The 23,478-nt window shown below is 38.8% G+C and overlaps 2 protein-coding genes across 2 annotated transcripts in view; one reads left to right on the top strand and one right to left on the bottom strand.

Annotated features, from left to right (window-relative positions):
* macrod2 (mono-ADP ribosylhydrolase 2) overlaps positions 1-23,478 on the bottom strand; it is a 242,127-nt gene that overhangs the window by 214,137 nt on the left and 4,512 nt on the right. The window lies entirely within an intron of this gene.
* On the top strand, positions 164-8,790 carry flrt3 (fibronectin leucine rich transmembrane 3). The gene is made up of 3 exons (XM_077613874.1): positions 164-449; positions 4,171-4,865; positions 5,578-8,790. Exon 3 carries the CDS (start codon positions 5,620-5,622, stop codon positions 7,570-7,572), a length of 1,953 nt encoding a protein of 650 aa, XP_077470000.1. The 5' UTR covers positions 164-449; positions 4,171-4,865; positions 5,578-5,619; the 3' UTR covers positions 7,573-8,790.

Genomic DNA, 23,478 nt, shown 5'->3' on the forward strand with positions numbered 1-23,478 from the left:
TGGTAGCTACTAAGTACTGCAGGGTTCGTATGTATTTTCCAGAAGGCAAATGCAGAGAGGATGGGGAGAGAGAAAGAGAGAGAGAGAGAGAAAGACATGCAAGGCAAAAACCCCGCCTCCAAATGACATCAGCGCTCCATTGGAGCAAGGCTACAGGCAAACATAAGTCCACATTTGTTATTGGGACCAATACGTGCGCGCATGTCCTAGCACAACTTCCACAGAGGGCACCAGTAAACATCATAGTGGTGCTACAGATAAATCCAACTCGCTTTGGCCTCGTGAGAGGAACCGATTTGGGATTTGTATTGAATCCGCACAGCTCGGACTGGATTACTTTCGCCCAGCTGCCTTGAACCCACCCAGAGGATACCTGTAACTTTCAGGGGGGGGTTGTTTTGTTTTGGGTTTTTGTTTTTTTGGGTTTTTTTTTGCTATTGTATTTTGAGGTAAGTCAAATTTTGCTGTCCAGATGGATTGGATTTTTTTTCATAGTGTTCTTGATGATTGAATGATGTAAAAATAAAATCACAAAAAATAACCTGGCTTTTTATTAAAATTTAAATCCCCATGCCCTATTAGGAATGATGCGGTGCTGAGTTTGGTTGTATGGCAGACTGCGGGGAGAAGAGCTCAGATTATATAAAATAGTTATACTGAGCGCTCTTTCTTTTTAGCTTGGAACACGACTAAATAAACATCATTTGGATTTCCCATGTTTCAATGACATACTATGGAATATGCGCTTTTCACCAAGTAGAAATGGTGATGAACCCCATTTGCGCCTTTCATCACAGCAAGTGACAAGTCGGAAGGGGCTAACGTGGTGGAGATACGTTATGCAGGCGTCTGATCCTTTGATCAACGAATACACAGAGCTCAAAGAATTGGGAGGGGGTCTTATTGTGGTTTTGAGAGCCTACCGGCGCCACGTCTCCTCCAGACGCCGCGATGTGCATGTTGAGTTGCGGCGCACATCCCGCAGCGATACGCACGGAGAGCCAGCTGGACAAACTCCGCTAAATGAGTCTCTGTCGGGACGGCTTTTGTGCGGCTCCCACCCACGTCCCGACATCCCACTACATTGACATCTAAGGGGGGAAAAGAAAAAAAAAAAAAAATCGCACGCAGGAATCATTCCATGGCGCATTATATGTTAAACTGATTCTCTACTGCTTTGGACCTCCCAGACATAAAAATATTGCGCTCATCTGAAAAGCACATAGCCGCTAGGTGATTGAAATTGCCTGCCTGTGAGAACAATAAACCTTGAATTCATTTAAACTGGGACGACTGACTGTGAATGCTCATGTTATTGATGGATTGGACGTCTAGTGGCGTCAATGGCAGCCAATGCCCTTGACATAATATTATAAATATTCCGCATCCGTGCAAATGAGTCAATTCCTATCGAGCATGCACGTCTTACTGGAAACAGCATTGCAGAGGCAGCTGTTAATCCAATTTCACACAGCCTTTATCTTCATGAGACAATAAGGTCATCCGGTCTTAAACCAATAACAGATATAGTAAAGTGCATCAGACAACGCTCTAATTACAAAACAGACAATTGCCTGTTCATGACTGAAATGTGCACATATCGAGTTGAATTTGAGATATTATCTAATTAAGCCTCGTATCAACGCATTTGACAAAAATAAATTCAGTTCAATATAGACAGGAGAGCAGATGAGTTGTCTTCACTGATGACTGCCTCGGGCTACATTTCCTCGCCAATTGCTTTCATTTTAGATTAACTGCTAACCAGGTCACGAGAAACACACCAGACTCCATAACACACCACATCAAAGTATCTGCAAATGACAAGGCCAAACCCCTACTTTTAAAAGTAACTCCGATTCAGTATCAGATGATCAATCCTCAGCGTCATCATTTGTTCTGCCACTAAATTACGTTACCATCTATTCTGAAAACCAAGTCTCAGACAAAGATGACCATTGAAAGACTGCAATAAAACAGCAAAATAACCTTTAGAAGCAATTTGCCTGAACAAAGTAGTGAGGCTAAGAGGGACGTTGACAAATCCCTTTATTGTAAGTGGGTGCCTGGCCTCTAGGGCTAAGATGTGCTCCTCGTTGCAGCTTAGCTTGTCACACACATTCTTGTATATTTTCACACACATCTTGTGGTGCCTACCACCCCCATGTGGGGAAAATCATTGCAGCTGCTAGATCTCTCCTTTCAGTATGGAAGAAAAGAGAGCCCCCTGCCTGTCCCAGGCCTTTCTCATTTCACTGGGCCACCAAAAGTATCATCTGTTCAGCCCATCTCTTCAGGAAGCCAGAACCTTTTTCTACATCAAAATTGTTTGAAAATAACTGAATCAAACAATTCAATTTAAATATAACACATGACCAGCAATTGACAATGCAAGCATTTACAATTATGAAACATTCCAAATGACTAGAAACACAATGTCTATTTTATAGCACCCATATTTTACACTGAATCTGAGCTAGGCATAGAAAATAAACCTGGAATATAGTCTGTTGTGGCCAATTCATCACACAACTAGCGTATTGGTTCAAAATGAATAATCAACAAACGCTACAAACACCACTTATTTCCCAGAGGATCCGTACTGTAGAGCAAAATTAATTTGTGGTCTCATGAATAATTTAGCTACCCTTTACAACTTCGACAGTCTTTCCACTCCTAAAAGAAAGATTTTTTTTTCTATTAGAATTTTCAAATGCCTCCTTTGTGTGACATAAAGTACGTGCAGGGTGTACAAAAGTCTATCATGCTGTTATTGCCAAATACTGTTTATGTGCGTAAACTCACAATAACTTTCAACGTCCACCCTTTTGTGCACATGCCAAGTTTTCTCGATAAAGTTATCCCAAACACAAGTTAATTTAATTTTGGCATTTAACCTCCTGTCTGGCCTGTGGTTAATATTAAAACAATTTGCAAAGATGTCTGTCGCAAAAGATATTTAAGTTCATGGCCCTCAAAACAATTAAATGTGTATTTATACATCAGAATGTTTGTTGAATTACTTGCAATGCTTTTGTAGCAAGCTGCTCAGGCCTACTTGCCTTGTAGCAAACAATGGAGCAGGGCCTTTTTCCTGGAACCCGATGACTGCCGGAAAATAAAATGGGGAATAACAGTCAGCCAGCAGCCCAAATAAAATAAACACCTTGTAAAAAAATAATAATAAAAATGTCGATTTCTTAGTAATTCATCCTAAAAGAGTGTAGCTCACCCTTGCCATCTACAACATGCCTAATCTAATGTCATATCTATGTGACAATTCCTATTCAACTTTCATAACCTGAGTTCAATAAGTTTAAAGTATGTTATACTATGATGCAAAATCTTATAAAAAAAAACATCTAGTGCTTAGGACTTTTGGCATACTGCTGAAATTGACCAATGTTTAATGGAATTAGTATAATTTGTATTATACATAATTTTATCAGTCACTATTAGGTGACAAAACTCACAATTTCTCACCAATGCCTTAAATAACAGACTATAAATTGGCTGTGGGCCTTCATCCTGATTTATCCAATATAAAACACAAGGTTGGAGTCAACAAGGCACTTATGACAAACCTATTGTGTTTTCATTTTAAAAAAAACTAAAAAAGAACTTTTTTTGTTTAAATGAAGGGAAATTCAATTTTTTTACAAACGTATTGTTCATAGTTTGTGAAGAAGGGTGGGCGCAGTCGACCACAGGGATGGATGCAAGAGTCTTTTTCTTCCTCATAAGAAATTCAAATGGACTGGCTAACAATGTGAGCACTGACTGGATAATCCCTTTATCAAATCAGAAAAAAGTCCTGCACTTTTCCTTTTTTTAAATCAGCACAAAATGTTTTTACATTTTTGACTAAAATATGTAGATTTCTCATACTCAACAGTACTTGAAGATTTCTATACATTTTGTAGGCAATGTGATTGCCCAACCAAGGTGAAAAAAACCGCAAAAAGGCCTAGGCAACAACAACAACAACATTAACCAAAGAGAAAAATGAGTCAGTCAAATGTAAACTGCATTTTGTCAACAGAATTTGTATGCAAAAAGAATTTACTTAGAAAATAGAAATGAGTTTAGATCAACCAAATCAAATGTTAAAACAACTGTATTAAAACTACTCTGTTACTAAGTGGCTGTCTCTCTCATTTTCTTCTCCAGGACAACTTTTGAAGTGTGATAAAAGAGCCCAACATGAATCCAGCTCAACATTTGTGAGGAAGAGGGGGGCTTGGCCCGAAACGATAAGCACCTTTCACCGGTTTTCTCCTTAGGAGAGGAAACAGCGCTCATCCAAAGCCGGAACCAGAGTCTCGGATTAATGTACATACAAGCCTGACAAGGGACAAGAGGATTCTGGTTACCTCTACGAACTGGAGTACACCAGCGAGCAGGTCTTGATTGAGCCTATGGCACGGGGGATTGGCGTGGCTCAGACCAGCTTTGTGTCAACTCATCATGCATGCTGGGCCTGATTGCAGAAAGGACTGTATACTAAAGCCAGCAGGATTGTTTTAACTGCAGATAAAACATAGTCTACAGTCATGGCTACTGATCTTGACAAATTCAACACCCATTAGGATTTTTAATATTACTCTAGAGAGCGCAGGCTTTGTCAGTGAGAGGGGATGCTTATTCGAGGGGCTTATCTGCCATGGTAAAGGCAGTGAAGGCATGAACCTCTGACAACAGAAGAGGTCAACGTCCAAAAAAGGATCAACTCTACAAACACTGACCAGTCAGGATATCATCCGAAATCCCTCACAAAAACATTTCTTTTCACAAAGGATAAGAAAAGAAAATCTTGATTGGATTTTTCAGCAATCGGCAAGGATTTACCACCTTTCAGAAATCAGGTATGGGAATGCGTGTGCCTTTCCAATTCATTGACTCAACAAGAACTCTAAACTACATAAAATATATCTATGTAAAATATATGGATATAAAACACAAAGAAAACATACACGGGGAAACGCAATGATTTGCATGTATCACGCTACAATTTTATGCCCCAATTAATTTCATGTAGTTACCAGGAAGGAAAATAAAGTAGGACTTTATACATCTTAAAAAAGTTGGGGGTAAAAATAATGCAAATGACCAAATACTAAAAGGATTATGCCAACCGTTGGACAGTGACCCAACAAAGCAGGACTTTGTTTTCTGTTTCAGTATGTCGCAATGAAAGGGAGCCTTCATTGCTACAGAAAAAAAGTGAGACAATCAATGCCATTAAATTCTACACGCCTTGTTTGGATGGATTAAATCCATTGGACAGAGATTCAGTTTAATAAAATCTTATGAACTAAGTTTACTTTTAATACTATGTATTTTATCATCTGCATATACTGCTAAAAAGGAGGTGCAATACTACTATACTACTGATATTATACAAGTGTTTTAAGCATGGATGCATCAGTTATCATTCATAAACAATTTAAACAGCTATTGTACTTAATCTATAAAGTGCTCTAAGCAGCATTTCGAACCCAACACATCTAAGAACAGGAATGTGGCCCTCTCTTAAAGGCCTTGTGCATTAAATGTACTCTTGTGTCTCCTCCCCAGGGGCTCTTGAGTGATTAGACTGCCTGGCAGCTCGACTTCAAGATGGTACGTCAATGCAAGGCCTTTATCCTCTCCCTCATCAGGGTTGGACTGCTGCTGGGCCTTGCTAACCCACTAGTGACCTCTGCTTCATGTCCCTCTGCCTGTCGCTGCGATGGGACCTTCATCTACTGTAATGACCGTGGCCTGACTTCCATCCCTACTGGTTTACCCCTAGATGCAACAGTGCTCTTCCTGCAAAACAATCGCATAAAGAGCTCGGGAATTCCCGCAGACCTAAGCAGGCTCATAAATGTGGAGAAGATCTACCTGTACTGCAACAATCTGGATGAATTCCCCACTAACCTTCCTCTCGGTCTGAAAGAGCTCCATCTTCAAGAGAACAACATTCGAATGATTACACATGCAACTTTAGCCCAGATACCTTACATTGAAGAACTTCACCTGGACGACAACTCTGTATCAGCGGTTAGCATCGAAGAGGGGGCCTTTAGAGACAGCATTCACCTTAGGTTGCTTTTCCTCTCCAGGAACCACCTAAGTACTATCCCGTCAGGTCTACCAATGAGTATTGAAGAGTTGCGCTTTGAAGACAACCGCATCTCGTCAATCTCAGAACAATCACTACAAGATCTCATCAACCTGAAGAGGTTGATATTGGATGGAAACCTACTCAACAACCGTGGGATTGGAGAAATGGCTTTCATCAATTTGATTAACCTTACTGAGCTCTCACTCGTGAGGAACTCCCTGACATCCCCCCCAGCCAACTTGCCAGGAACAAGTTTGGAGAAGTTGCAGCTACAAGAGAATCACATTAATCGGGTACCACCTGGGGCTTTTGCCTTTCTTCGACAACTGTATCGTTTGGATCTATCTGGCAACAACCTGAGCAGTCTCCCGCAAGGAGTATTTGAAGATCTGGACAATCTCACACAGCTTTTACTCCGCAACAACCCCTGGCAATGCAATTGCAGGATGAAATGGGTGCGCGACTGGCTCCGGACATTGCCGTCAAAAGTAAATGTACGAGGATTTATGTGCCAGGGCCCTGATAAGGTCAAAGGCATGGCTCTCAAAGACTTAACCACAGACATGTTTGACTGCACAGACTCAGAATTCATTCCTACCTACGAGACTAGCACAGTCTCCAACACTTGGCGCCCCTCACAGCCACAGTGGCCGTTGTTTGTAACCAAAAGGCCTGGAGTGAAGGGACCAAATATGGGCCGAAATTATCATGACACCACAATTTCATCTGGCAGAAAAATCATCACAATCAGTGTGAAGTCAAGTACCACAGATACAGTACACATCTCATGGAGGGTATCACAACCCATGACGGCCCTCCGGCTCAGCTGGCTAAAGCTGGGACACAGCCCTGCATTTGGTTCCATCACAGAGACGATTGTACAAGGAGAAAGGACGGAGTACTTGCTCACTGCGCTGGAGCCAGAGTCATCCTACAGGATATGTATGGTTCCCATGGAGACCAGCAATATCTACCTGTCAGACGAGACCCCCGTTTGCATAGAGACGGAGACCGGCTCTCGTAAATCTTACAACCCAACCACAACTTTAAACAGAGAGCAGGAGAAAGAGCCTTACAAAAATTCCAGCCTGCCTTTGGCTGCCATTATCGGAGGCGCTGTCGCACTTTTGGCAATAATCATGTTGGCATTGGTGTGCTGGTACGTTCACAGAAATGGATCCATTTTTTCCAGAAACTGCACCTACAACAAAGGCCGTCGAAGAAAGGATGACTATGCCGAAGCGGGCACGAAGAAGGACAACTCAATTCTAGAAATAAGAGAGACTTCTTTTCAAATGATACCTATCAACCAGCTTCCTGCGTCTAAGGAGGAGTTTGTGATACACACAATTTTTCCACCTAATGGCCTGAGTTTATACAAGAGCCCACACAACGAGAACAGTATTAACAACAGAAGTTACAGAGACAGTGGAATACCAGATTCGGACTATTCGCATTCATGATATTGCACATGCGTGTTGTAGACAGAGTGGTAAGACTTTTACAAAACACTGGATCTATAGGACTAAGGGATCAATGTTATGTACATTTGACACATAATTTATATTTAAGGACATTTTATGAAGACTGAAAAGGTTCCATCTGCAGGCCCTCACTGAACCAGCGGGTATAATACTGCAATTATATTTTAGGGATTTGTAGTAATTTGTACTGTATTTCCTTGGCTTAAAATGATCGACCAATTATAAAGAAAATATGTTCTGAAATATTATGACTTGTCAACTGTGAAAGTGGGTTTTCATTGCTGTGTTGAACAATCAGATTTTAGAAAACATTGTAGTACAAGCACAGGTCATTATTTTCACTTTGTGGCTGTCTGAAAAGCAAAGACAAAAATTGTCATAAACTAAAGTATAGTTATATAAATTGTTTAAAAAAATCTATATATATATATATTACAATCAGACATGTTGCCCTGTTACGAAAAATAAACAGTGAGGTGTCTCATTTACTACTGATCAATAATATTTTGAAAGTTTTCATGTGATACAAACAGCTCCAGATGATGTGCCATGATTTATTTCTCAACATTTTTGGGTGTATACTTTATGCACGTTTGTTTGCAAGTTTGAAACACTGCAGAGTAGCCATTAAAGGACTCCTTTAATTTTTTTTGTTATTGTTTTTTATTATAATTTTTTTACATTTTTTATTTTTTATTTTTTGGGGTTTATTATCCATAGCACAGGGCAGATAAAGCACATCGACTAAACTGGACTCTTGGCTCCTCAATACCAGAAAACAGGACAGCCTGTCACAGGACCCCACACAATCTCTATTAGTACGTGTCAACAATAGCCAAATGACAATGGTGGCATTCTTATGTACTGTGTAACCTGCGTCATCTGCGTCAGAAGGCCAAAAATACAGGATTGGTAAAATGACCGACCGGTTAAGATCACTACTCTTTTGTATTTTCAAAGTGAACACATTTTTGTTGCCACAATTTGAAATTACCTGTTATTCATGTAAAAAAGAGAAAAAAACAAGAAAAAAAACCAAACCAAAGTGCATTGTATGCCCTTTGGCCAGTCTTGTATGTGCCTTGATCCAATGCTTATTGTATTTAGCTTTTTAAGGAACCAGTGACTTTTTTTTTAAATACACACTTGAATATGAAAAGTATTGGTCATATTACGGAATAAAAAAGATGAATAAAAACAACACTGATTCATTAATTACTTTAGATCACCTAATATCAGAGAATAGTAGAGTTTGAATTACCAAGTCATTCATTTTTATCTTAATTTTGGTCTGATCTAACCTGCTTTGTTTCAATAGTACATTAAGCTATACTGTTGCGTAGTTAGTCTCGGATCATTAAAAAAATTAAATAATGTTTGCCTTTGTAGCTTTTTGGGGAGAAAACATATCATTGAAAATGTTGCATTGACAATAATATGACTTTGTCTTTGTCTTTTGTGTCATTGGAAAACAAAATGAATTCAACGCACTGAAAAAGATCAAACCATTGACAAACGCTCAGGTTTTTGTGATAAACAACAAACAAGGCAAATGGTCAAAGGAGCAGTCAATTCTGTGAAAACACAGAGCACCTTTGCACGAATGTATGGTGCAAAATTGATGAACCAGACTAACGATGCCCCTTTGTGACCTCACTTATCATGAGTGACCCCTGACCTGATCTGATCAGTCACTTTAAACAATTCCTTAATTACTCCCACAAGCTCGTCGGAGGTCAACCAAGGTTGGGCAAAAGACAAAATGCGGCATGCATTTTTCTCCTTGTGTGACATAGTGCAGGCAACCGTTTCTCTTTTATATACTGAGTGATTACCGCTACGGTGCAGCTGCAGTGCTGCTGCAGGGTCCTACTATTCATTTAGGAAGGTGCTGGTAAGGCAGATGGACACATTTGCATTTCTATAGATCCTGGTATGGAATCTGTTATTACTCCATGACCCCTTCATGACCAACTGCACAGGTATTTCTGCGACACAACGAATAGAATATAACTACAGGCCCAGTTAGAAGTCAGATCACGCACCATTTTTAAACTAGACATTTGAATCCAATAGTCTGAGTTTTTGTGGAGCCTACAATTTAGAGCTTGGCGATATGGACTGAACATAAATCCCAGATTTTCTTTTTTTAACCAGAGATTGGATTTATAATTTTTTCCAACCCTCCTTGCTCTGGGAAGTGTTAAAGAAAATGATTTCATACGTTGAATAAAATCTCACTCCTACGTATTAGGACTAAAAATGGGCTTTGTCAGTCTCACGTACAAGATTTATCTGTAAAAGAACAGAGTGGCCATTAAGAGAGATGCCAATGGGTGAGGTGTTACTGTGTTGAGGACTTGTCCTCTCTTCCCTGGCTCTGAACAGCTTGCCCCACCCCTTCCTGAAAGCCAGAAGGCTCTCCATCACTTTAAGCAGTGACCTGAAACCACAGGGCCAAAAAAACCTCAGCAGAAACCCCTCCATCGTAATGAATTCAATTTTATGCTTGAGAGCACGAGGCTTGCACATACATCCATTGCAACTGTAAATTATTTGACATTAATACTAATTAACAAGAGCTGTCAATATCAAGACAGGGGCTCCCTAAAGGAAGGCAGCCCCACATAGTAATGGCAATGTATTAGAACAGACATATTGTGAAATACAACATCCGCCATTCTCATTGAAAGCAAACTGTCAAAAGCAGAAGCAAGGGGGTAGGTGGCATTCCATTAGACTATAAAAAGGTACCCACAATATTTGAAACTATCCATATAATTGACTGTACTCAATGGAAGCCATTAATTCCTGTCCCCCCATTAAGTGGTTTAAATGATCCTGTAAAAGGCCATACATCTCCCACTGCCCTTTATGAGATCACAGCCACATCCTCCTCACAACTTAATCGACCCTGCATCTCATTCTGCTTCCATTTCTGATGGAGTGGAACATTTGTTTCATTGCTAAAGGTTTGAGCGGTCCAACCTCTCAACCACTCCTCGTAGTAGATCTTCATGTCAGCAGTGGCAGGCCAAGCCACCTCTTCAATCCATTCTCTACTCTCTTCATTTAACGATGGGGAAGATCAGCACCACAATGTATTTCAACTGTTGACAGCCCAATCAGAGGGATATTTTGCTCATTGAATATCTAATGAAACCAATTGTCAATGTATAGCCGAATGATAAAGCACATATCAAGAATGGTACTTGCATGTTAATATTCATATTGATCCATGATTAAGTTCAATGACAAGATTAACAGTCCAGTTACAAACCAAATGCATTAAACTCTTGGTATCACAAATGACAACAATTTGGCTGTAAATATTCCATCCAACTAGGGGATGGCCTAAGCGACACTGAATTCTTATGACAAATTTTGCATACACGTTTCTACGCCGGATGCCCTCTCTGTCACTACAATTCAATCAGAAGGAGCCAGGAAAGGCACAGTAAGCATGTCACGCAACTATTATATTTAACTACAGTTTCCATAGAGCTCATCTATTTTTTTGTTTCCAATGATGAAGCTTAGCTACTACAAAGGCACATTCCCCTACAGGTTGTAGGCTGGCAGCAAATATCCACATGGTCCCAAAATAGTACTGATGTGACACTGTGGTGCCTTTTGTGTAAAGTCACCAGAAGTTGTCAATGACACTCCAAGCTCAGTCATTAATCACACATTCGTCTCATTGGGTGTATACATGACATAAGGGCAGGGTTGCAATGGAAGGGTTTTGCGCCCAGTAACATGGACTCTCACCCCTGGAGACCCATTGGAATTGAATGGAGAAAGGTCTTCCACTTTCATGTTACTAGGTCACTAATCAAATTATGGTCATATCAGGGACAGCACACAGGACAAGAGAATTCATTTAGCATCCCTTGCTCCCATCTATTGTCTTTTTGCCAGGGCACCACAGGGTCTTGGCTCAATGAATAACCCTGTCTCTTAATTTATTTGAGTTCTTTCAAATGTAGGCATGCCATTCTAGACAGGGATTGATTTAATTTAACAATGAGACTGATTATTTGAACCTATGATGACAGCTTTGTCTCTGCAATAGCTACTATGCAAATGTAAATCATTTGTATATTCCAATTGGCCATGGTTTAAACTACCCTAGATAAGTCAACTAAAATATGTAAAATTATTGAATTATTAAATTACATCAAATAAAAGAAATGAATTGAGAGATTTGTGAATTTGTGGCCCCTGTAGTGACAACCACATGCTATGGTATTTGGAGACATTTATGTGGGTTTTTTAAAATTTACCATGTCATTTATGTATATACACCACAGCCCCAAAGGATCCTGGACTTTTGCTGTGCAGCCTTTTAAATAATCCCTTGATGACAGATTGGATCTGGCAGGCTATGTATGTCTTACGGCTGGGGGTGAGGGGCTAGTGAGGATTGAGGGACATGGCAGTGAGGATAATGTCAAACGCACCCAGCAGTGCAATGCAGTGAGCAGCAGGTCCATACTTGGACAGGTGCTCCTTTTGAGGTCATTTAGTCACCAAATCCCTCACCACAAAAATACACTGTCAATCATCACAATTTGAGTCCAGAGAGGCCAGAAAGAAAACATTATGGCTTAGGTGGATTTTTAAGTGAGTACAATACAAGAGCATAATAACTTTAGAGCCTTGAAAATGACTGTCCTAATTTCCGGTCTCAAAACTTGATCTGAACTTTAAATTATTTGCTTCAATTTGTATTTCCCAGGGTGTCATATTTTCAACAGAGATTTTTTTTTGCTGTGAGGAACTGGACATTTTGATTCAAAGCTGAGTCATAACCTTGACCCATCTGAAGAAATTCTTGACAGATGCAAATTTTCTCTGAGGATGATTAATGGAAACCTTTGTGGTAACTATTGTTTAATGCCTCAAGTCGGCCATGGTGGGTGGTTACACACCCTGGCAGTGACGTTAATTGCAGGATTGCCTATCAGTGCTTAACCAAGGCCAGATAGAATATTAAACACCATGACGGTGAATGGTGTCATGAACTCCCTATAATGGAATTGCACAAAAAAAAAAAATATCCAAATGAGAAAAGTCGAAGCAGTGTTTCCCCCAGAAAAATGACCAAGCCCTGCAGAAAATGGATTAACTAGATTTAAAGGTAGACTCTTACAAAATGGCAGTTCGGATATACAATTTAAAAAATAATGCAATGCAATTAAGAGCAAGTCTGTTCATATTTTTCCGAAAATGTCACCAATATGCCTTCAAACCCATCACCAGACATCTTCCAAATACACTTGGGGGCATTTTTATGTGTGTTTGGAGTACAAACCTAAGCCTGAATCAATTAAGAATATTATAGTAATATTATTTTAATAACATCAACACATTCACAGACAGATTAGGTGCACATAAAGGTTGTTCATGCTTGAATGATAAATGGCACCAACTCACTAAAAGCCATTAATATTTCACAAAATGTGGTAATGAGAGCAACTGCTCTTCGTTATGACTAATGGATAAGTAGTATTGGTTGGATACTACAAGCAAAACAAAAGGCTTCATTTAAGGTTGTTCATTTAAGAAGCTGCAATTAGCAGGTTCTGCAGCAGATTACAGTGGGTGAAAAAGAGCAATATACTTCGATCCGCCGCCACGAAACAAAATAAACCTGAGGCATTTGCTTCCATGTTCATGTCATGTAGTTCTTTCATTCTACCCATCGTAATTATTATTATCAAGGCCATATTGTTGACCTGTTCATAGGGAAAAGGTGTCAGCATCATTTGTCATGCAAAATATAATTAACAACATAAGGGATGAAGGTTAAAAGAGAAATGGACAAAACGACAGAAATATATTAATTTAAGTGTTTGTTCACCCAAAATGCTATAAATGTTGTTCAATGTGTTAAATGGTTTAGGTGGTACAAAACATGCTAATTTTATGAGGAAGTCATTATATTTTCATTCGATTTCAGCCTTACATGTCTATGGTATTCAATTCCCCGTGTAAATGTGCTCAAATGAAGGTGAGAATATCCTGATTACATTAGGATAATGTACTTGATGCTGTAATTTCACTATTGGTCCTCATTTTAGTTGGCAAGCTTCATTGGTCTTATCCTCCAAAATAGCACTTTCAGGGCATTGCCAAAGGACTATCAAGTGCTAAAACCCATGCCGAGACCACGCCACACACCATAAACCCCCAATATTAATTAACATGCGTTGTTCATGGACTTTATTGGGCGAAGCCATTTTAATGGACACAATGAACAAATTCAGAAGGTCCACAACACAGTAGGAGAAAAAAAAAGACCAAGCGAAGCAGAAGAGGAAAAAAAAACACAGGGCCACAAGGAGTGCAGCAAATGGCAGGAGAAATGTTTAAAAGGGTGCATACAGTAAGTTGAGACATGCGCCCAGACAAACAGTTTCCAATTAAGTCTCAAGTAGGATTTTCATTAAGTACTTCCACGAAAGAGTCTGTCGATTCTTCGTCTCCACAGCTGTCTGGAGATAATCAAATTCACAAACCGTCTTCGAAACCATCTGAGCTACCCATCATTAAAAATCTGCACGGCCATCTCAACAGCATTGTGGTAAACGAACAATGTTAAGGCTGAAAATTTAATTAACAGTTACCAATTGTATTGGAGATCAATTACAGGGTCACAAAAGTGAGGAATTGTAAAAGGCTCACTCTGTTGGTAAATGTCCACGGTTTTGAACTGAGATAACGAATACAATTAATAAAGTTAAAGTGCAACAGTCGCGAGAATGCAGCTAAGAGTCACATTCCATTCAAACACTAATTCTTAATATTATAATGAGACTTGGAAATATTTGGTGACTGTTGTTTTACATTGTAGAAAGGAATTAATGTTTTCTGGTCAGCAAGGTGATATGACAAAGTAGAAAATATAATAAAATTATGTTTCATTGAGTAATGTAATGGAAGGTACTATGAGTTGAATTTCAACAGCAAAATGAGATTACAGTTATGGCATAAGATCCTATTTCTTATTTAGCTCGTTAAAATTACATTTTCGTCTTTGTTGCTATATTTAGCTATTTGAGTAGGCACCATTGTAAGAAATGGGCAGGAAAAATAATTAAAAGGTGATTGACAATAACAGAAAAGAAAAGTGACCATGTTTACTTATACAGAGAATTGAAGGAGTGTCCAGTGGTTAATAGCCGACTGCAGTTCGTTTATCTTATGAAACTCCTTAAAAAAATTCCAGTGGAATTATAATTGGGGGGGTAAAAAAATAAATCAATACGACAAATACAAATAACATTGAGGAGACGGTTTAATATCTTTGAGAAACGCATCTAGAATGTGAAAAGAATCCACAAAAATCTCTCAACACTACTTTTCCTGTTACTCGGCTAGCGCACAAATTCTCGAAAACAGTGCTTTCTATTCAACTGTCCTAAAGAAGAGTGCTTAGCCACAATATGAAAGCCCTTATTTGTTGGCCTTTGTGCAACGACTAATTCTGCCCATGCACGTGCTGAAGTTGCTCACCAGCTAAACACATACTTGCAGTTGCTTGAATGGTGTCATAGTAACCAGAAAAGAATGGCTTTCTCCGTCAGAGTTCACTGTAGTTATGTTAAATATAATTATAGGAGATTTAAATAGGAGCATTTGAAGGTTTTAGTGTGAACGAAAAAAAATATACAAGTTTGATTAAGGGAGAAGGCCTTCCCCACTTGGGTATCCGTTTGCGTCAAAGCCCCTTTATTGTAACGCACAGTGACAGCCTTTGAGTTACACCCATTTCCTGGGTTTTTGTTTGGCTAAAGTTAGAAAATATAGCTAAGGGTTTGGCTAATGGGAAAAGCAGATGTGACTATAGCACAACAAAGACACCCAAGTCGAAGTAGTCTTTCACACGGGACTAAACATTATTGATTCACGATTGAATTAAAAAAAACAGATGTAAATTCCGAATAACCTAGTTAATATTGATTAGCAAAGAGACAGATTGGCCTACACCATTGATTATAAAATAACCGTTAGAAATTTAATTTTAGAACTAATCTCAGTCTCATGTGTTAAACCTGACGAAGGGTAAAGGCAGGTGCACTTTGAGTGAGAGTGGAATGTGTAAAAGCCAGCTTCTCTACAGGGTAGTGATGCCCCTGCTTCTTCTCTACCCCCTTTGAGGATACGGTAAACTGATCCTGATTATCCCAACAGGCCTAATCCTGAGAAGCCAACACTGGCTTTTTTTCCTCAACCCCTCCCACTTCTTATGAAGACTCACTTCAGTGGGTAGAGAACCCCAGATGCTGTGCCCCTAAACTGTGAAAAGTCTTTTTTACAATAGGGACCAAAGAAGAAAAAAAAAATTCAAATACACTCTATTCCTCAAAGTCCCCCTGCACATACGGGTGCCCCATCCCCACAGTCACACTTGGGAAAGCAAAGGAGCACAGCCTCATCCTAGGAAGCCTACTCAATATCCTGGGATTAGCCGTGGCCCCTCTCACTGCCCGGTTGGTCTCTCCCTTCTACTAAAGCTAATTCAGACTAAACTAAACTGGTCATAGCCATTGTAAAAGCTCAACTGCAAAAGAGAAACAATCAAATAAACTATTTAAGTTTAATCTCTTCTGGTTTTATTCCCATTTTCCCCTACTTGCACCCAGATGCTGTTGGATTAAAGTCTGTGGGTTGACTAACAAGCCACGACTAATACTGAATACGACAAGGCAAGGACCTTGAAACGGAAATAGGATCGAGGGTTGGAAATATGCAAGTTACTATGCCTTCTTTATGTTCGTATCTAACAGGAAAAATAGTAGTGTGTGTGCAATCACCTTCATATTGATACAATTTCAAATTCTATTGGTTCAAAATAAAGTTTGCCACAATTTTGGAGCCAATGACGAATGAAATGTACACATTTGAAAAATATATTTCAAATTAAGCAATAAAAAAAAACACAAAGAAATGTTCATGTTTTTGACATTTATGTTGCTAACATATTTCGGACATTATAATTAATCATCAACATGTACTCGGCTTGAGCCGTTGAAAGGAAAAGAAAGCATATTTGTTAATCAGGGCTTTCCTGGCCGGAGTAGCACCTGTAAAAGTGGTTTTCAATTGTCTAACATCCTGTTTTGCTTTGGCTTGCCAGTATCCTTCCTCTTACAGTGGACATTGCAAACTAATTATTGGATGGATTCTGATTTACACAAAAGAACACGAATGACGGCACGCATAGAGAAAAACACATGCTTCTCAACCATTAATGCAGATGCGGCTAACACAAGAAAAAAAGAGCGAGGTTGGCACCTAAATGTAATGTAAGAAGCAAGGACACAAACTGCCAAAGTGAGCCACAGAGACAGTGGATTTTTGACCATTCAAATCTGCCCAATGGGAGAAATGTGAGGGTTTACCACACCCAATTCTGATGAGGCAGTTGAGGGGCAGTGGAGGAAGAAATTGAGTTAACATGTAGCTTGCTGGGGGAAAAAAAGAAGCCACTTGGGCCCTGTGGGTATTATTGAGGATGAAAAAAAAAGTCTTCAGAAATCCCAGGAAAGAAATATCGCTGATAAGTAACAGCCTTTTTTTATCTCAGATTTTCTGATCAGATTGGCATTCATCGGGAACTCATTGGATTTGAGGAAGGATGTTCAAGCTGGTGCTCAAGATTGTAGAGCAAGGCTCTCAGAATCGGCTTGGTTCGCGGGGCGCTTTAACGTCAACTTGATTTCACGTGGGCCGGACCATTTTAGATATAATATTTAGATTTTTTTAAATTTAATTAAAAAAGAACTGGATTAAAAGCTCTGAATATTCAGTTTTTTATAGATCTAAAACAATGTTTATTTTAGCTTTTTTTAAATATATTTTTAGATTTTACAAAATGATTTTTGAACTAAAAACACAGAAAAAATGATTTAAAAATTACAATTATTGATTTAAAAAGGGGGAAAATCAGGAAATTTAATATACATCTGTACTCTTCATTTTTAATTTGATCCTGAAACAGAAAGTCGGCACTCATGATTTACTTTCCCGGGCCACACAAAATGATGCAGCGGGCCAGATTTGGCCCCCGGGCCGCCACTTTGACACATGGTGTAGAGAGTATCTACCAATATGATGTTTTTGCATAATGGTGTTTGGCAGGACAACCAAACGAACATCGTCTCGAGGGCAGATCTAGTATGTTTTCATGGTCCGTCTCCAAAGAGCCTCGCCTGTTTCAGCTCAACCCACACGTCGAGGTTCTACTTTACAGCTAACCTGGAGGAAGGATTTTGCATCAACCAAAACAACTTTGCTCTCCTTATAACAAAAAGCCCAGTAAATGTAAAAGGCGAAAGATTTTTTCCTTCTTTGCTGAAAAGCATGTGATTTATTCATGGCCTTTAGACTCACCCTTTCAGTTGCAAGCCCAAGCGAAGCAGAGCATTAACATTACATGTGCAGGTGCTTTTATGGGTCCTTATCCATTACTGCTAATTTACATTTCTCAGCAAGCAAAGCCCTGAAACCAAAGCTGTATGGATGGATTTTCTTCACAAGCTTGCTTATTCAATATGAAGCAAAACATTGGTGGTGAAATGAATCATTTTGTAGTTTTGCTAGAAAAAGGGCTACAAAAGAAAACTATATAGATACAACAAAAGCCACTAGAATAAAGCAAAATGAATTATATAAACTGAACAGTGTATTACCATTGTAGGAAAAAGCGAAAGTTCTTGGTTTTCTGAAACATCTATTCATTCACTTTCTGAACATGGAATGTATACTTAGGCATGGTCACTATGAAAACCACCAAGGTCTTTTGCTAGGGGAGAGTTTGTGTGGAGTCCTCAAACAATGAACCTTTACCACCAGTTATTAGCTGTTGGATTCCCACTTTTTTATATCACTAGTATAGATTTTCCTAGTCTATGAGCACCCTCACTGAGGAACAAAGATAGATGGTCAAATCTATGTGTGTTATTTGTTTCTAAAAGGACAACACAAGTGATTTACAGTATTCTTCCTTTTATTTCGGGCAAGATGGCAAACCCTAAATTGGTCCTAATGGACAGCACCATGCACAGCATCAGAACTGTCAACTGGAAAGTGAGCAACCGAAGTGCTTTGAACGCTGTAATTGTGTCTATATAATTTTTCTCAATTTACCATAATTTTTGGAGTGTCAGTCTTGTGCTAAAGTCTTACAAAAACTGCTCTCACGGACAAGCTGAAGACCAGCTGTCCACAGACTTGGATGTCTGTGTGAGTGACAAGTAGGTGTAGTGAGAGGCACTGAAGCGCTCATTGTGGTAGAGTTTCTTTGAAATCCACCAGCTTCTTTTCTTTAAATCCAGGCAACGCAAGTCTTTCTCCACCCCCGCGACATTCTCTTTGGTCTCCGCGCTGACCCTTTTGAACTTAAAACTCTAACATTTCTCCTAAATTCCATGGCAATCCATTTTTTAAATATTGTGCATTCAATTAAATCAAGTGAAAAAGGTAAACAAATGCCATAGTGCCATTTATCTTGGAATTAAATTATAAACCACCATGTGTGGTCATAAAGAGCTAGGGCTGAGTGGAAACAAATGTCCGGCTTAACTCAAATGAGCACAGCATTGACAAACACCAAAAGCAATCTTTAGTTTGAGCCTAATGTCACTTTTTTCTGTAAACACAATACCAACTAGGGTACCTGAGAAAAGAAGGGAATTTAAGTCCGGGAGTTAAACAGATTTCAACCATCTGTTTTGGAGAGCTTAGCCACCGATTGTCTCCCACTGTCTAGGTATATTTACTGACAAGAAGAAAACCAAACAAGAGCATTCAAGCAGGAGACAAATCAGTCACATCAAACAATAGTCCCTGCGTCACATAGGCCATATGTCTCAAAATCTGCCTGAGTGTTCTGAAAAAGAGGTCAAAGTGTATCTCAACCAGTTGCGGGAACTGGTAAAACTTTTCAATCAAGAACACTAATAATTTAATCTCTCTCACACAGGCCCACTTTTCCTAACTGTATATGTCTTCCTGTTTTAGTCTATCCTTAATGGCTCTAAACTGATGAACACAACCCTCCGTTAGCCAAGTGTTGAACACTTAGTATTTTCTCAACACCCCTCTCAAGCCTAAGAGAGCAGTGAAGAAGCACCCAGATTATATCACTGATATTGAGTTTCAGAGAAGCCATCTATCAACATTCGAAGGGTTGGCGCTGGAGGTGGTTCGGGAGGGGAAAACAGCACTGATAAGAATCTCCCTCTTTGTCTCAGAGTGGCGACCTCCACTACTGGGTCAAAATCCTGAGGAGATAACTGGTACACAGGTGTTGAGAAAATGAAGGATAATAGTAAAAGAGCTATTGCGTTACAATGATGCAGAGGGTTGGGCCACGTGTTTGCTTAATTGCCCAAGGCCGTTTTGAAGGCAATTTGAATTCTTTCTTCCTTCTGAAACGGAGCGTTACTCCAAACCAAAGTAATAGTAACTCTTTCCCGTTCACGCCAGTCCATGTGACTGATTGATATTCTACATCACATGTCAAAGTGGCGGCCCGGGGGCCAAATCTGGCCCACCGCATCATTTTGTGTGGCCCGGGAAAGTAAATAATGAGTGGCGACTTTCTGTTTTAGGACCAAATTAAAATGAAGAGTATAGATGTATATTAAATTTCCTGATTTTCCCCCTTTTAAATCAATAATTGTAATTTTTAAATCAATTTTTTCTGTGTTTTTAGTTCAAAAATCATTTTGTAAAATCTAAAAAAAATATATATATATATATATATATAAAAAGCTAAAATAAACATCGTTTCAGATCTATAAAAAACTGAATATTCAGGGTTTAATCCATTCATATATAAAAAATCTAAAATACCTAAAATGGTCCGGCCCACGTGAAATCAAGTTGACGTTAAAGTGGCCTGCGAACCAACCCCCGAGTCTGACACCCTTGTTCTACATATAGTGATTCCATCCTGTTCAACCATTGATACAGGTAGTGATTAGCCATAATATAAAACAAGTATAACAAAGAATATAAATCCCGTTAATATAGTGTGTTCGTGTTCATGACAGCTGTGCAACAATTTTATTCGCATTTTGTATATATAACCAAATATCATTTATTTTTCGTTAGCAACATTCCCGTCTGAATATGATCTTGTAAATACTGCTAGATTTGCAGTATGTACTGTAAAACACTGGCACACAAGCCACATTCCAAAATGTCTATAGCAGAACCTTTTCAGGCTATTAACAAAAGATGGAAAAATGCGCAACGATAAACATCAATAAACATCAATCTAATTTAACTTAGAGCCAATTAGTGTGTCGTCCTGAAGGTGCTTTCGTTCTTTCACAGTGAGACTCTTCTCATCTATAAAACATGCAGGTTACGCCGAGAGGTAGCTGTAAACTGCCAGTTTGCTCATTTAGTAATATCAAGGGAGTTCCTCTATCAGGTGTTCATTTTACACTTGTTGGTCTCTTGCTGCCACCTCAAGGTAAAGGAATGAGTGGAATATTTTTAGTAGTACTGTCAATTTTTCAGATTTCACACTGTCAATGACACTAAAATGTTGTCATTAACTCCAAACCCTCTGACATCAAACTGATGAGACATCCATTATTGTCAAATTCAGCCATTCAATTGTACAAGAAACCAACCAAAATAAGATAGACTACAGTCCGTTTTTTAAGCACCAGGCAACTACCATGGCTTGAATGTAGACATGTACTGCCCGATTATGCGGGAAACTACATCTGGTGGAAACAACATACTCATCTAAGCCAACTGAGCTTCATAACTTCCTTCAATCTCTTTCTTTCGTCATCTGGCGGCTTACAGAATGTCACTAAAAATAAACAGTCCTTGCATTGTATTCTACTAATGATTAAAAAAACAGATGGAAATCAAACAATTCTTAGTCAACTTCCATAAATTATATTCTTACAAAAACAGGTGGTATTTCTGTCCCATAAAAAATGGTGGCCACCATTTACAACAAAACTTAATACATTTTCCCTAAGAATTTTAGCATTGGTATTTAATGTTAATATCAGTTAACAGCATTTGCTAGCAGATTTCTTTTGTGTTTATAAGGCTCACTTCTTCAAATATGTCCGAAACAAAAGACTGAAAAATCGGAGGTTTCAAAACAGGTAAAATGTGTTCAATCTCTTGATGTTTTTTTTTCTTCCAATAAAAGATACCCATATTAAATATACAATCTTGCAAATTCTGATCTATTGCAAAATGCTGTGCAGTTTTCTTCTTCTGGGGAAAAAAATAACCTGCTTTGTTGGCACATGGATGGGGACTGAGATTCTATTAAAGAGATTAAATTGTTTCCATGGCCAGCTGTGACATCAAAGGCCAACCAAATTGCAACCCCTGAGTTGAACGGATTTCTCTTAAGTCACTTATTTGTGCGTTTCATCATGCTAATGGCAGAAGCCATCATCCCATTATAGTGCCACAGCTGAGCAAGGTTAAACAAATGCATCTTGTCAGAGGTTGCACAACCTCCAAGTCAAGTCTTGCTGCTTCATGTGTAAATGACAGCAAATCATCAACCTGTATTAAGCGGCTCTACGCAAACCTTTGAACTCTGCTGCCTTACTAACAGTATTTTAGAATCTCGTCTATCTATATTGAAAATTACTGAGGGAGTTGTGTTATGCAAACAACATCTTGCCAATCCAAAATTGGCTTGGTCGTCTGGGGAATTTTGTTCAACATATACAATGACCAACATCTGTTAATTCTTATCGTGCAAGGCAAAAAAAAAAAAACCTTGAGAGACCCTTTTCAGTCAAATTATGTCTTTAGAAATTCTCAGTGCTAAGGACTTTTGCCTTTGCAGTCTTCCTTCAATCTGTGTCGTATCGAGTAGTTAGTCTGTCCTACCTAGTAAGATTCGTAAATAAAATGTTGGTGATGTGTAAGGCTACTCATAGTCTGGTAGCATGTAGATTACATTATTTTTCTGCTCGCTTTTCCTGAGCATCTCCTTTGCCCCTTTTAAACTGCATTTTTAAAAATAAAGAACAAACATTCCGATATACATGCGCAAGTATCTGAGCAAAAAAATGAATTATAATAATCCAAAAAATAAATTGCTTGGTCGTCTGAGAAATTATGTGAAATGTACACAATGCCGAACATCTGCGTTTTTTTGCTATCCTTCAAAGCACAGATACTCAAGAGACTGCAATCAAATCATGCTTAAAAGGGAAAAGAAAAATCCCATTTCAGATCATTCATTGTTATACTTTTGTCACCATTATTAATGGGGCAGTTACATAAAATACTGACATAGCTGAATTAAGTCATAACTCCTGGACTTTTCCCAGGCTTGATCGTGTTCATCACAGCTGGCAGGACCTTGACATGTTTCTCATTCCACAAAACAAAAGCACTATATCTATAATGACTCTACATTCCCTAAGCCCTACAGTAACCACACAATCAGTTGTGTCAACAGATGAAAATCCATTTCATCAAGATGCCCAGTCACCGCTTAGCCTCCATGAGGACAACTGTCCAGCCAATACAACCCAGAGAACAGCTGGTGATTATTGTCTTTCACTGCATTTAGTGGTGGAGTTTGTCATTAATAGACAGACATGTTCAATTAAAAGGTCACTTAGTAATCATCTGTCTTCATTCCAACTGGGATTAACAAAACTACTGTACAGTGGCACAAGAAAGCCAAGATTAACAGTTTGGTCACTATTTGTTTAAAACCCTATTTACTATAGACCATCATAAAACATATTACTTATTTAGTAATCATGTGTCATCATATGTCATACTTTTTTATTTGCATCATTTTGAAGTCTATGTAAAATAAATGTCAACTGAAAGTACTAAACATTTACATCTTCATAT

The sequence above is a fragment of the Stigmatopora argus genome, chromosome 11, assembly GCF_051989625.1.
Source record: "Stigmatopora argus isolate UIUO_Sarg chromosome 11, RoL_Sarg_1.0, whole genome shotgun sequence".
NCBI lineage: Eukaryota > Metazoa > Chordata > Actinopteri > Syngnathiformes > Syngnathidae > Stigmatopora > Stigmatopora argus.

Excerpts from the sequence above, each read along its gene's own strand:
- flrt3 (XM_077613874.1), top strand. The coding sequence starts at position 5,620 with ATGGTACGTCAATGCAAGGCCTTTATCCTCTCCCTCATCAGGGTTGGA.